We start from the raw sequence: 13,242 nt of genomic DNA, 5'->3' as shown, positions 1-13,242 counted from the left end.
CTTAGGAGAGGTATACAGCCGGCCAGGTCCGGAAAATTCAGCGGTGAATTTGAAACAGCTCCCTTTCTCCCTCCCTGCCCCTTACCTCATGGCTGTGAGTCTAAATTATCTTCTTACAGCAGCTGGAGTTGCATGTGGCTGCCGTAAAGGTCATCTCTGACGCAACCGGAAGTTGCATCAGAGACGACCTTTACGGCAGCCATACAGCAGCCGGCTGTTGTACGAAGGCAGTTTAGACATCGCCGGCCACAGGGCAGGGACGTTTGTTGGACCGGGCCTGTTGTCCGGGGGGGGGGGGGGGAAGAAAGCGCCACGAAAGTAAGGGGCAGGGAGGGAGAAAGGGAGGAAAGGTGGGGTGGAGAAGAAAAGACACTGAAGGGAAATGGGTAAAATAGAGGGGGGAGAAGGACGCTGAAAGCACATGGGGAAGACAGGGGGGGGAGAAGGACGCTGAAAGCATATGGGGAAGACAGAGGGGGGAAGAAGGATGCTGAAAGCACATGGGGAAGACAGAGGGGGGGGGGAGAAGAAACTTAGAAACATAGAAATAGACGGCAGATAAGGGCCACGGCCCATCTAGTCTGCCCACCCCAATGACCCTCCCCTACCTAACACTGTGAATATATCCCACGTGTCTATCCCATTTGGCCTTAAAATTACATTACATTACATTAGTGATTTTTATTCCGCTTGTACCTTGCGGTTCAAAGCGGATTACATAAGAAGAGAACTGGACATTTCCAGGATGGTACATGACAATAGAGAATACAGTTTGAGGATAGAGACTTAATAACAGAATGATAGTAAAGACTTAATAACATCGGAAGATGTTTTGGACGGCAGTGGAGACTATTCCAGCGATCAACCACCCTTTCAGTGAAAAAGAATTTCCTGGTGTCACCGTGCAGTTTCCTGCCCCTGATTTTCCACGGATGCTCCCTTATTGCCATGGGACCCTTGAAAAAGAAGATATTTTCTTCCACCTCGATGCGGCCCGTGAGATACTTGAACGTCTCGATCATGTCTCCCCTCTCTCTGCGTTCCTCGAATGAGGGGATAGACCTTTGAAGGAAGTGTGAGAGGGTAGAAATGGGGAAGCAAAAGGAGAAAGGGGATCCTGTATAAGGGGGTAAGTCATAAGAGTGGGACTGGGGCTGGTGATGTGATGAGAGTCAGCAGATGAGGCTGGACAGAATGAGTACAGAAAATAGAAACAGAAGACTAGAAACAGGAATAGAAGGCTGGCAAAAGAATGAGAGATACAGATAGATCTGGGAGGACTAGAGAGGTAAGCATAAAAAGAGCAGGAAGAAAGACAAATAAAATTTAGCTACAAATACTAGAGCTAAATGAAAAGTAATGCCTTCATTTCCATTATTCATCAACCGATGGCAGCACTGATGCGCTACATGTGTTCACTTGCTCTTTGAAATCAGTTCAATCTCCTCAATTGGTGAGAAGTGTCTGTAAGAGGAGGCTGTTTTGCTATTGCTTCTGAAATGGAAGCATGCAGTGAACACTCAGTGCAATTTAAGCAATCTGCTGTGATAAAATATCTGACTCGAGTCCCTCCAACTGAAATTCACCCCGCCATGCAGGTTGTTTATGGTAATGAATCTGTTCATGTGACTATTGTGCTTTACCATGCCAAAAATATGAAGATTGTGGACTGGGAAGGGCTGATTTGTGTAAATAAAAATGAAGTGGATGACCTGTGACCAGCAATGGAGGAGTCTCACCCAAGAAAGGTTGACAAACTCATAAGGGACGATTGAAAAAAAAAAAAATTAAAAAAATCACTCAAAACCTTACATTGCAACCCTGAAAACTTTGAAAGAGTGATTGAGAAGAGTTGGACAGCACAAGAGGGAATTTTGTTGCAATATAACACTGACACAAAACACCACAACGGCAACTGTAAAGATGAGTCAGAGAGTCTTACATCATCCACCTTATGGGTCCTTTTACTAAGATGCAGTAAGTGCTAACATGTGCTTACCACAAGTTTAAGTGGCTTAACACGGGACAAGCTCAGATGTCCTGCCGTAAGTTTTAGATCTGCATACACAAACCATGTGCTAAAATATTTTTTACATTTCTTGGTGAGTGGAGTGTAGCAGAGAAATGCCTAGTTAGTGCATCTGTATTACAGCACGTTGATTAGTGTAAGCTTAGCACATGAGCCCTTAGGTTTGGCAAGCACTCACATTTTATCCTGCTACTTTTGGCTTCAAGATCAATCAAACCCAGTCTTTATTAGCTTCAACAATGATTCTCAATACTGTCCTTGGGACTCCCTTCATCACTCCTGGTCAGCTGTTTTCAGAATACTCACAAAGAATATGCACAAGACAGATATGCCTTTAATGCTTCTACTGTATACACATCTACAATAATAGGGAGGCAGCATGTGGTCGAGAGATGCTCATGCAGAGGAGAGAATTGCTGTCTGCTATTACTAAAAGGTATTAACACATATCCCAAGATGGCGCTAGGTTAAGTCATGGGTGGTAGTGCCTCCCTTTCTTATTTTTTTTAAATTTTAATTTATTTCCAATTATTTTCTATATCTTTATTTAGTTTTTAATCTTATAATTTTTCCTTTTGTTTCTGACTTAATACGAATTTACTGGCTCAAACAGTGCCTTAATTTCCAACTTACTCTATCTGTTGATTCTGTGGCCTAATGTTATTAACAGAAGTGGGCATCCTATCTACCTCAGAGCAGTGATGGAGTTGTTTCATCGGGTGATCTTGCACGTTTGTCTGCCAGTGTTTTGAGAGGTGCTGTGGCGATGGAGGATAGCTGCGGGGAAGTCGATGTTCCCTTAGAGAGGCTTGCTGGGGTGAGAGCGGAGCATCTTGGTGGACGAGAAGGATGCGTGTCAGTGGAGGTTGCAGCCCTGGGGGGCATCTGGCACACCTGGGAGGGTGTGGTTGTCCTTTCTCTTGGTCAGTCTGCTCGCCTGGTGTTAGGCAGGTAATAAGTGTTTGAAATAAATAAATATGCACAGCTATATGGACAGCGCTGAATATCCTCCATTATGCATAGAGTTAGTGCCAGAATGAAGTGAGGGCATTCTGCCTATCTAGATAGTGCCAATGTGACCTGTAAGAATTTTAAGCTGCGGAGTATGAATAGTAATTGTAAAAATTCATGGATCATTACATTGGCTGCTGCTATTCCCTCAAAGTCTATAAACTTGCAAACCCACAAGTTCACAAAGTTGTAAGTTATAGAATAAGTTCAGTTGCACATGCAACTTAATATAAATATAATGTAAGAACATAAGAGTTGCCATGCTGAGACAGACTGAAGGTCCAAACCTTTTCTAAAACCCCAAGCTAATTGCTTTCATCACATACTCTGGCAACAAATTGCAGAGATTAATTATATGTTGAGTGAAGAAATATTTTCTCCAGTTTGTTTTAAATAAACTACTTTGTAGCTTCATCACATGCTCCCTAGTTCTAGTATTTTTGGAAAGAGTAAACAAGTGATTTACATCTACCCTTTCCATGCAGTATTTTATAGACCTGTCATATCTCCCCTCACTTGTCTCTTCTCCAAGCTGAAAAGCCCTAGCCACTTTAGCCTTTGCTCATAGGGAAGTTGTCCCAAACCTTTTATCATTTTTGTCACTCTTCTCTGTACCTTTTCTAATTCTGCTATATCTTTTTGAAGATAAGGCGACCAGAACTGCACACAGTATTTGAGGTGTGGCCGTACCATAGAGTGGTACAAAGGCATTATAACATTTCCATCTGTGATTGGGTCAAGCGGTCATCACCCATCACTCCCAGGCTCCTCTGGTTGTCTTCTTTCCTTCTTCCAGTTCACTCACACACACACTTACATGCTTTTTACACTTCTAAAACCTGACCAGGCTCTTCCAATACTTCTTGGCCACCACTGGTCCTCTCTGGCCCTCCGGGTCTTCGGGAAGCTTCTGGTACCATTACTGGTCTCTCTACCGATCACTACCAGCCCCGCCAGTCACCTTTGGCCAATACTTCTGGGTTTACAGGCTACTTCCTTTTGGGTCTTCCAACCACTGACGGTCTCTCCAGTGGTTGCCACCGGCCTCACTGGTCCTTCCGCTGGTCATTTGCCAGTCCCCATCAGCCTAGGATCTTGAACTCTTCTAGCAGCTTTCTGCTGTCCATCCACTGGGTCCGTCCACCGCTCTGGGGCCACCACCTGTCACTCAAATTACCAGCCTTTTGGGTCCCCATCGGTCCTGGACACTCTTCAAGTTTTATTTAAAAAATCCGATACAACGCTTATAAAAATTTCTAAGGAATTTCTATAATAAAATGGGGTAGAAGAACATATAAAAACTGACATCAACATAACTTACTTGAGGCTCAGGAAAGGAGGGATAGAACTACAATTTTATTATAGTAAAGAGGAACAAAAGGGTCTAAAACAGTAGGGCAAGGGGGTTAAGAGCTGCTAGATTGGAACCCAAGTTACAAGTTGCAATAATGTGACTTGTGTGGCATACAGATTATGAGACAAATAGGTCAGTTCTCAAAGGCATCTCTGAAAAGAAAACTTCAGAGAGCCTTTGAATCTTTCTAACGTTGTTTCTTCTCTATTATGGGCTGGTAAAAGATTCCATGTTTGGGGGGCAGTGATCATGAAGATGTCTGTGCACTTTGTGTTAATAATTTTTAAATATGGTAATAATAAAATATGTTGGTCTGTTGATCTTAGTGTCCTGGAGGGAGCATATGGAATAAGGAGTTTTGTTGAGAAACGCAGGCTGTTTTGTTTGACAAATTTTAAAGGTTAAGTGGGCCAGCTTAAAGATAATTCTATGGGGAATTGGAAGCCAGTGAGTGTTTTTTAAGAGTGGCGAAACGTGGTCATATTTCCTTGAGTTTGTGAAGATTTTAACCGCCATATTTTGTATAATTTGTAGTCTAGTTTCTTTTTGCAAAATGCCTTCCCAGTTGTCAAGCTTGAGTACTCTCCAGTCACTCCAAGCTCTACCGGGTCCTCCAGCTACTTCACTGCTCCCAGTTGCTCAGTCATCTTCTCCCAGACATACGTCCTGAGGATACTGCTCCCAGTTGCTCAGTTGTCTTCTCCTGGACACACACTCTGAGGACTCTCCGTTGCTTATTCTCTCTCCACCAGGCCCTCTGCTGATCATCAAGCTTGAGCGCTCTCTGGTCACTCCAAGCTCTACCAGACAGGCCAGTCTAAGTCAGGCTTACTGAAGGTCAGGCCGAAGCCAGCATTCCTCCCCACAAGGTTCGCCTAGCTCCCGAAGGAGCTCTTGCTTTTCCTAGCTCTCTGCCCGGGAGCTGTTCTTTTCAGCAACTTTTTCCACTCAGGGTGAGTGGACAGCTCCCAGGTGCCTTTGCAAGATCTATATACAAATGGTTTCCACACACCACTGCTGAGGCTCTCTCTGCTGGCTCATGACAGGATCTTCACCCTGTTACACCATCTTTATTTTCCATTCCTTTCCTGATAATTCCTAACATTCTATTTGCTTTTAGTCACTGCTGCTGCACACTGAGCTGTATCAATGTGTCCTCAACGATGACACCTAGATCCTTTTCCTGGATAGTGACTCCTAACATGGAACCCTGCATCATGTAGCTATAGTTTGGGTTCCTCTTTCCCACATGTATCACTTTGCACTTGCTTAAACGTCATCTGTCATTTTGATGTCCAATCTCCCAAGGTGCTCTTATAATTTTTCACAATCCTCTTGCAACTTAACAACTTTCTGTCATCAACAAATTTACCAGTAATGATTTCACTAGTTATTTCCTCTCTAGATCATTGATAAATCTGTTAAAAAAAAACAACACAACAACAATGGGCACCAAGTTGTGTTTACTGGAGCTAAATGGCACCAGTTAGCAGTTAAGCGCCCAACTGACCTTAGCTGGTATTCTATAAAATGTGCATGCATATGAAAAACTCATAGCATGCACCTGCAAGGAGTATGTGGACTGGGGAGGGGCATGGATAGATCAGGGGCATACCCAGTTCTTGCATTGCCCATTTTATAGAATACAGGCGGGGATGCATTAGCACTTACACCAGTCTTTGGCTGGCATAAGTGATTGCACAAAGTTTGGTGTATAAATGAGGTTTTAGGTTAGTATTCCTTAGAGACAGTTCTGCATGGAGCTGCTGTTCTAGAACGGAAGCTAAGCACCCCAATGTTAGGTTGCTAAAAGTTAGGCACTAGAGAATGACACGGGGAAAAAAATTTATCACCGTTCCTGCCTCGTCCCCATGGGCTCAATCCCCGTCCCTGCCCTGTCTTCGTGAGCTCAGTCCCTGTCTCATCCCCATGAGCTTGGTCCCCATCCTTGCCCCGTCCGTGCCCTGCAAACTGTCAGATCCCATCCGCACTGTCAGATTCCATCTCGAATCGTTATGATTTTATACTGAACTTATTTTCTTAAAGTGTAAAAAGAGACAATATTCTGTACAATTGTCAATTTATAAACACAAATAATACAGAGCAAGGATCAACAAAACCCCTGTCTCCCTTCCCTTTCCCAAATATCTCCTCCACTATTGTGAAAACTGTACAAACCAAATTACTACAGAATGCTACATAGAAAAATCAAGCTGACAGAATACTTCAGTCACACATGGCAGGACGAGTGTTAGGGGAGAGCATCTAGGGCAATTGCCCCCTGGTCAGAGTGAGAGCCCTAAACCAGCTGGAAGCTAAAGAAGGACAGCCTGGGCTTTGCGGTCCCCAGTTATGTCTAATACCAGCTCCAGCAGGATACATATTTCAAATCTGAAATATTCTAATCACAAAATATAAAATAAATTAATTTTTTTCTACCTTTTCTTGTCTGGTAATTTTAATCTTCAAATCACATTGGACTCAGGCTTTGGGTTCCTTCTTTCTTCATTGTGGCATGGCTGGCTCCTGAAGGTAAAATAGGTGCAAGAGGAGCTGGGGAGGAAATGCTGACTCTGATACAGGAACCATTTTTTTACCACAGAAGCAAGCCTTTTCACTGCTCCCGAGGGGCGGTAAAAAGTCTTGTCCCCATTCCTGCAGTAAACCAGTTGCAAATGTCTCCATTCCTGCTGATTAATTGCGGTGACCATGGTTTACCGCGGTAAATGTTCCCTGTGTCATACTCTATTAGGGACCACCCTTGCATCTACATTACTATAACACAAAGAGCTGTGACCAAAATGTCAGCATCCCGTTGTTTTGCATAGTTTTATATGCTAATCAGACTTGATAAATAGCATTGACGACTGTCTATAACCTACAGATTCACTGCTTTCTATTTCTTTTAGCTTTTCTCTGAGCTTCATTTTGTGATGTTCCTGCATGTCCTAAGTGGAGACTCATCAGCACAAAGTGATGTGATTATCATACTTTAAGTAAACTCTAAAAAGGTAAAAATGGTTGAATTCTGAAAATTATTCATTTTCTTTAACCTGAAGTCCTATTGCTTCCATTTTTTATATGTTGCATTGTTGTTCAGTTGGTTTATTTGTGAAACAGTGACATCTTGATACTCATAACAGACAGGACTATATTTTTAAGATGTTTATGAAAAATATATTCTATGTACAATAGAAAAAATATGCAGAAAAACTGCAGAATACAAATGTTAAGATACTGTATTCCTTAAAAGATTATACGATATCGACGAAATGCTAAATAAATGTAATCACAAAATAAATAAGTGAATTAAATATTAAATATGTACATAATTTAGAAACACATGCTCAGGTGAATGAAAGTTAAAAAAAAAAATAATCACAGCTTTCTATACCCAATACTGCTTGTGTCTTAAAGTTGGGTTAGTAGTTCGACAATGCTGGGCCATCCAAGGATCTATAGTGGGCCAGTTATTATGCAGCTTATTTTTCACAAATGGAGCTGCAGAGGTAGGTAATATATCATGTCTTATGGTGACAGATGGACTGACTCCATAGTTCTCAGAACTTTTTAGAAGAGTCACTTTAACAGCAGGAACAGTCAGACTCCTTTCTGGAGAAAGACTAGGGCTGCTAGGAGCAGTGTTTGCTTGACTTCTGTTGAGCAATTTAGCTTTTTTTACTTTGCGACATACAAGGAAACAACAGACAGATATGAAAGCAACAATGAACAGAGAAGCAATACTTGCAAGTACAATCACAAGGGAGAGAGACTTGCTGCTTTCATTAGGCTGGGGTTTGAAACTTCCTTTTGTTATGGCTTCTTTCTGCGATGAACTGGTTATTGTTGCTTCCGGGCTAAGCAAAGAAACTTTTTGGTTTTGGTCTCCCCAACGGTTCCTATTTCCCCATCTCTGCACTGGAGCTGCTGTATGAACTTCATTTCCTGCAAATATTACTAGCTGTCCCTTTAAAGTGCTATCATTCCCTACAGTAATCATGCTGGCTGAAAAAGGCACATTAGTTATAAAATCATCTATAAGCAATGGGTCATATGGCAGGATGGTATACACAAAATAACCTCCAGCAGGTTGCACCTTATCTGCTTTAAGTATAAATGAGAATGAATCATTTAGCGCATCAATGCCTGTCATATTAGCATTGACATCAAGCAGTACAAGGCCTCTTTCAATGTCATTTTGAGTAAACACGCTTATTGCATCAAATGTAGCATCATGAAAAGACTGTCTCAGAAGCCTTCCATAAACAGGAGGTTCTGTTATTTCAAATCTGGGATTGCTTTTTGTCAGATTAGCCAATTCCGTAGCATCTAGATCCCTTTTCCTTAATTTATACACTGTTTCAGTTGGAATTTTCAGATCAGATGTAACTTTTACTAGTGGCTCTATGATGATATTCATGACTTGTCCCGTAAGATTACTTTCAGAAGTGAATGGCATGAACTCAAAGATATCTTCAGATGCACTGAAGTTTGTCATATGGTAAATCAGTCTTCCTAGATCTAAATCTGCTTGCTCAAATTTATTAACTTGTTGTTTTTCAATGAGTAGCTGCCCAAATTTGGGTGACTTGATGATATCATATATTATCTTAGACTCCTTTCCATTTGTTGTAGCTGATAATTGGACATTATTAACAGTGATGAAAGACTGGCCTTGTTGAAGTACCAAATCAGTAAAATTGGTTAGGGTGATTAATATGGGAGTAACTTCAAGGTTGAAAAGCTTATATAGTGGACGATGTTTACCATCTGTCACACTAAAGTAAAAGACACCTGAAGATGAACTTCCTTCTTGAATAAACCATATTTTACCATTGTCAATATCTGCTTGTGTGAAATGCTGAATGGATATGTTCAGATTATTTTGCATTGCTAAATAGCCATTGTTGGGATTACTGATGACTGTGTATTTAATTTCATCTGGCGTATTATCTTGGTCTTCAACTTTCAAGTTTTCCGGCCCAAGTGCAACCATATTTCCCTGCAGGACCTTCAAATGTAGAGCTTTTGTTTTTAATTCTGGAATTTGGTCATTGACTGGAATGATGGCGATATTAAATACTTCTTCAACAACATCAGTATCTGGCTTTTTTGCAGACTTGCTCTTCAAGTTTGTCCAAACAGCAAAGGTAAAGTTATCAGTGAGAGACTCCAAACCATTATGTACATATGTGATTCCAAATTTATTAAGTATATATTGAGAGAAATTGGGTTTTTCCTTTGTAATATTTCTTTCTCCTACAACAATTATGCCATGCTTTGGTAATGATGTCACCTGATACCAAATTTCATATAAGGAACGTTGGGATTCTGGCAACTTCACCAAGAGATTTGATGCATCCAACTTTGATTTGTCAATTAATACTTTATCTCCTTCCTCAACGACAGCACCTAGAAAGAGTTAATACAACATTTGTTAATAAAAGAAAAATAAATAAAAGACATTTAACCTCAATGAGTGCTTGTAATGTCAAATCATTTGAAAATCACTATTAAAATAAATATCTAAACTAACAGGGAATAGATACTCCATTTGGATAAATTATCTAGCAATATATGAATAGTGTTATAGATCTTAAGATTCATTAATTCTATGACATAATATTCTTATTTTATTCTGGTGCATGAATATTGCAAGACTGAAACATTTGATTTTGATCCTTGTTTGTTTTTTTTCATTATTATTATTAAAATGTTCATTTTGTAAATCATCTAGAACAGGGGTAGGCAATTCTGGTCCTCGAAAGCCACAGGCAGGTCAGGTTTTCAAGATATCCACAATAAATATGCATGAGACAGATTTGCATCTCAAGGACGCAGTGCATGCAAATCTATCTCATATATATTCATTGTGGATATCCTGAAGACCTGGCCTGCCTGTGGCTCTTGAGGACCAGAATTGTCTACTCCTGATCTAGAACCTTGGAGCAGTTGAGAAATTGTGAAAATAAACACACACACTGAAAACTGAGGTCTTCTTATTTACCTCCATTAAAGGCAAGGTAAAGAATGCAACTCTGCAAAATATCCTATACCCTCCTGCGACAGCATGCTTTAGCCCTCCTCTGGAAGGATCATTTCTAGACGGAAGACATTATTTGAGTTTCCACAGCTTGCCCTTTTTTGGTCTCTGCTGGAAATGCTAACAATACTGCTGATCAGTGCCAAAACTGTGATGCTGAAGACAAATCTCCTGGGAATTGTGCTGAAACAGCTAACTTACTTCACTTAGACCACTGGATATTTCTAAAATGCTAATAATTTCAAACATTTCCAATCACAGGGGGATTTAAATTGGTGACCTAGTGAAGAAAGTCCAGAATTCTATGATAATCTCATTCCTAGAGAGATGTTATACCCTCAAAACAAACACATGCCATTTGGAAACATCCATATAAGACCCAATTTGCTCTATGCCATATGTCATTCTGGGTAGGATGATTATACAATAAGGAAGCCCTCTTCTTCTTGGTTTACTTTTGTATATAATGGCAAGACAAAGCCATACTGAATATTTCAATTGGTATTAGTGCAATGTACAATAAAGCTGCAGAATAGCCTGTACAACCTACACAGTATGTCTACACATAAGACTTACAATACTGGGACAGACCAAAGGCCCATCAAGCCCAGAATACTGTTTCTAACAGTGGCCAAACCAGGACCCAAGTACCTAACTAGATCCCAAGTATTAAAATAGATTTTATGCTGTTTATCCTAGGACAGGGGTAGGGAAATCCGGTCCTCGAGAGCCATATTCCAGTCAGGTTTTCAAGATTTCCCCAATAAATATGCATGAGATCTATTTGCATGCATTGCTTTCAATGCATATTCATTGGGGAAAGCCTGAAAACTCGACTGGAATATGGCTCTCGAGGACCGGAGTTCCCTACCCTTGTCCTAGGAAAAGCAGTGGATTTTCCCAAGCCATCTCAATAATGGCCTATAAACTTTATGCCCCCAGCAGCCTTACCCCTGGGTTGTGACAGGGCTCCAAGATATGTTTAATGTGATTCAGTAATCTCAGGACTTTATTGCTGTAGCTATTTTTTGCTAGGATATATAAGCTAAGTATTGTGGGCAATGTAGTCTTAATTATGTCACAGCTACTCCTGCTTGCTTATAAACTTCTCTGTCAGTAGTCTTCTCCTAAGAACATAAGAATTGCCGCTGCTGGGTCAGACCAGTGGTCCATCATGCCCAGCAGTCCGCTTCCGCGGCAGCCCCTAGGTCAAAGACCAGTGCCCTGAGACCAGCCTTACCTGCGTACGATCTGGTTCAGCAGGAACTTGTCTAACTTTGTCTTGAATCCCTGGAGGGTATTTTCCCCTATAAAGCCTCCAGAAGAGTATTCCAGTTTTCCACCACTCTCTGGGTGAAGAAGAACTTCCTTATGTTTGTACGGAATCTATCCCCTTTCTTCTCTCAGTTAAACTTGAATCCTTGTCCCTTTTCTCACTTCCTGGTCATTTCTATGCCTTTGCCCTGACAAAATCAGCAAGGTGTGACCTTCCTTCTGCTACCTGGTACAAAGCTCTGTTCCTATTGGGTTCTCTCTTGCACCCCTCTCCCTGCCTTGGGTTCTGCTTTCTGTCTTTTTGTTCAGGGTCACACTTGTGCCTCTGTCAGCCATTAGCCTCATGGCTGAGAAAACCCCCTTGATTAAGACCATCTATTTACTATGGCCTGGATTCTATAAATATCGTCCTAATTGTAGGTAGCTGGTACTGCTGTCTAACCAGCCAATCGGAACACACGTTTTTAGAAAAAATGCTCCTGAGGCAGGCTGACTACATTGGAGGTGCCTCCAGGAGCCTAGGGAGGAGCGCAAGCCCGCCTAAGGCAAGATGCTGGTCTAGTTTGGCGCAAAAGTAGCCTTAGTTGGACCTAGGCCAGCGGGAGATGTGGACAATGCATGCCAGCAAAATGCTGGCCTACATTGTAAGTATCACTTCAATCACATCCCAAGCGTCTTCCTCCGTATACAGTATTTATTCAACTTTTATTTTAGATATATGTAAACATTTCTAATGACTTTCTAATGGACCTCAGGATCCCTAGATTTTAAATATGTCATAAACTCCTCTAATCCATCCACTGTGCCCCTCCATAGGAAAAAAACATCGTCTAAAAATCTAGACCATAGAGAGATATTTTTGAATTGGCTCGCTGTATAGACAAATAAGTCCTCAAAATTGGCCATATATAGAGTGGCTACCGAGGGAGCCAAAGTGGCCCCCATTGTAACCATCCATATGGATGGTTACAATGGATGTTGTTTCATTGTACACCCAGATCCCCCAGACCCAAGCCTTGAATATTATAAAAAAGATCTTGGATAAACGGGAAGCTCCGCAGAGAATTTCCACAGATTTCCTTTTACAATTGGCCCGCTGGGTAATAAATCATAATTATTTTGAGTTCCAGGGCCAATTTTTCAACCAAATTCAAGGGGTGGCTATGGGGGCCACTTTGGCTCCCTCGGTAGCCACTCTCTATATGGCCAATTTTGAGGACTTATTTGTCTATACAGCGAGCCAATTCAAAAATATCTCTCTATGGTTTAGATTTTTAGACGATGTTTTTTTCCTATGGAGGGGCACAGTTGATGGATTAGAGGAGTTTATGACATATTTAAACTCTAGGGATCCTCAGATTAAGTTTACATATACTTACCATCAACAAAACATTTAATTTTTGGACCTTTTGGTAAGGCAGACTGATGAGGGTTTCTCCACCACCATCTACAGGAAACCCATGTCCCGGAACACCCTTTTACATTTTTCCAGTCACAACCCAAACAAGTTAAAATTGAACTTGCCCATTA

General features: G+C 41.2%; 1 protein-coding gene across 2 annotated transcripts in view; it reads right to left on the bottom strand.

The window, feature by feature from the left end:
- Nucleotides 1–7,330: 7,330 nt before the first annotated feature.
- The window catches only part of LOC117354239 (chondroitin sulfate proteoglycan 4-like), an 80,644-nt gene continuing 74,732 nt past the window's right edge, over nucleotides 7,331–13,242 (bottom strand). For both annotated transcript variants that reach the window (XM_033931380.1, XM_033931390.1), the window contains exon 10: nucleotides 7,331–9,806. In XM_033931380.1, the coding sequence (XP_033787271.1) occupies nucleotides 7,783–9,806 (2,024 nt within the window). In that variant the 3' untranslated portion in view covers nucleotides 7,331–7,782. The remainder of the gene's footprint in view (nucleotides 9,807–13,242) is intronic.

This window comes from Geotrypetes seraphini, chromosome 1, assembly GCF_902459505.1.
Source record: "Geotrypetes seraphini chromosome 1, aGeoSer1.1, whole genome shotgun sequence".
In the NCBI taxonomy this organism is placed as follows: Eukaryota; Metazoa; Chordata; class Amphibia; order Gymnophiona; family Dermophiidae; genus Geotrypetes; species Geotrypetes seraphini.
Note: the sequence above shows the minus strand (reverse complement) of the source record. Positions and strands in the feature narration are given on the sequence as shown.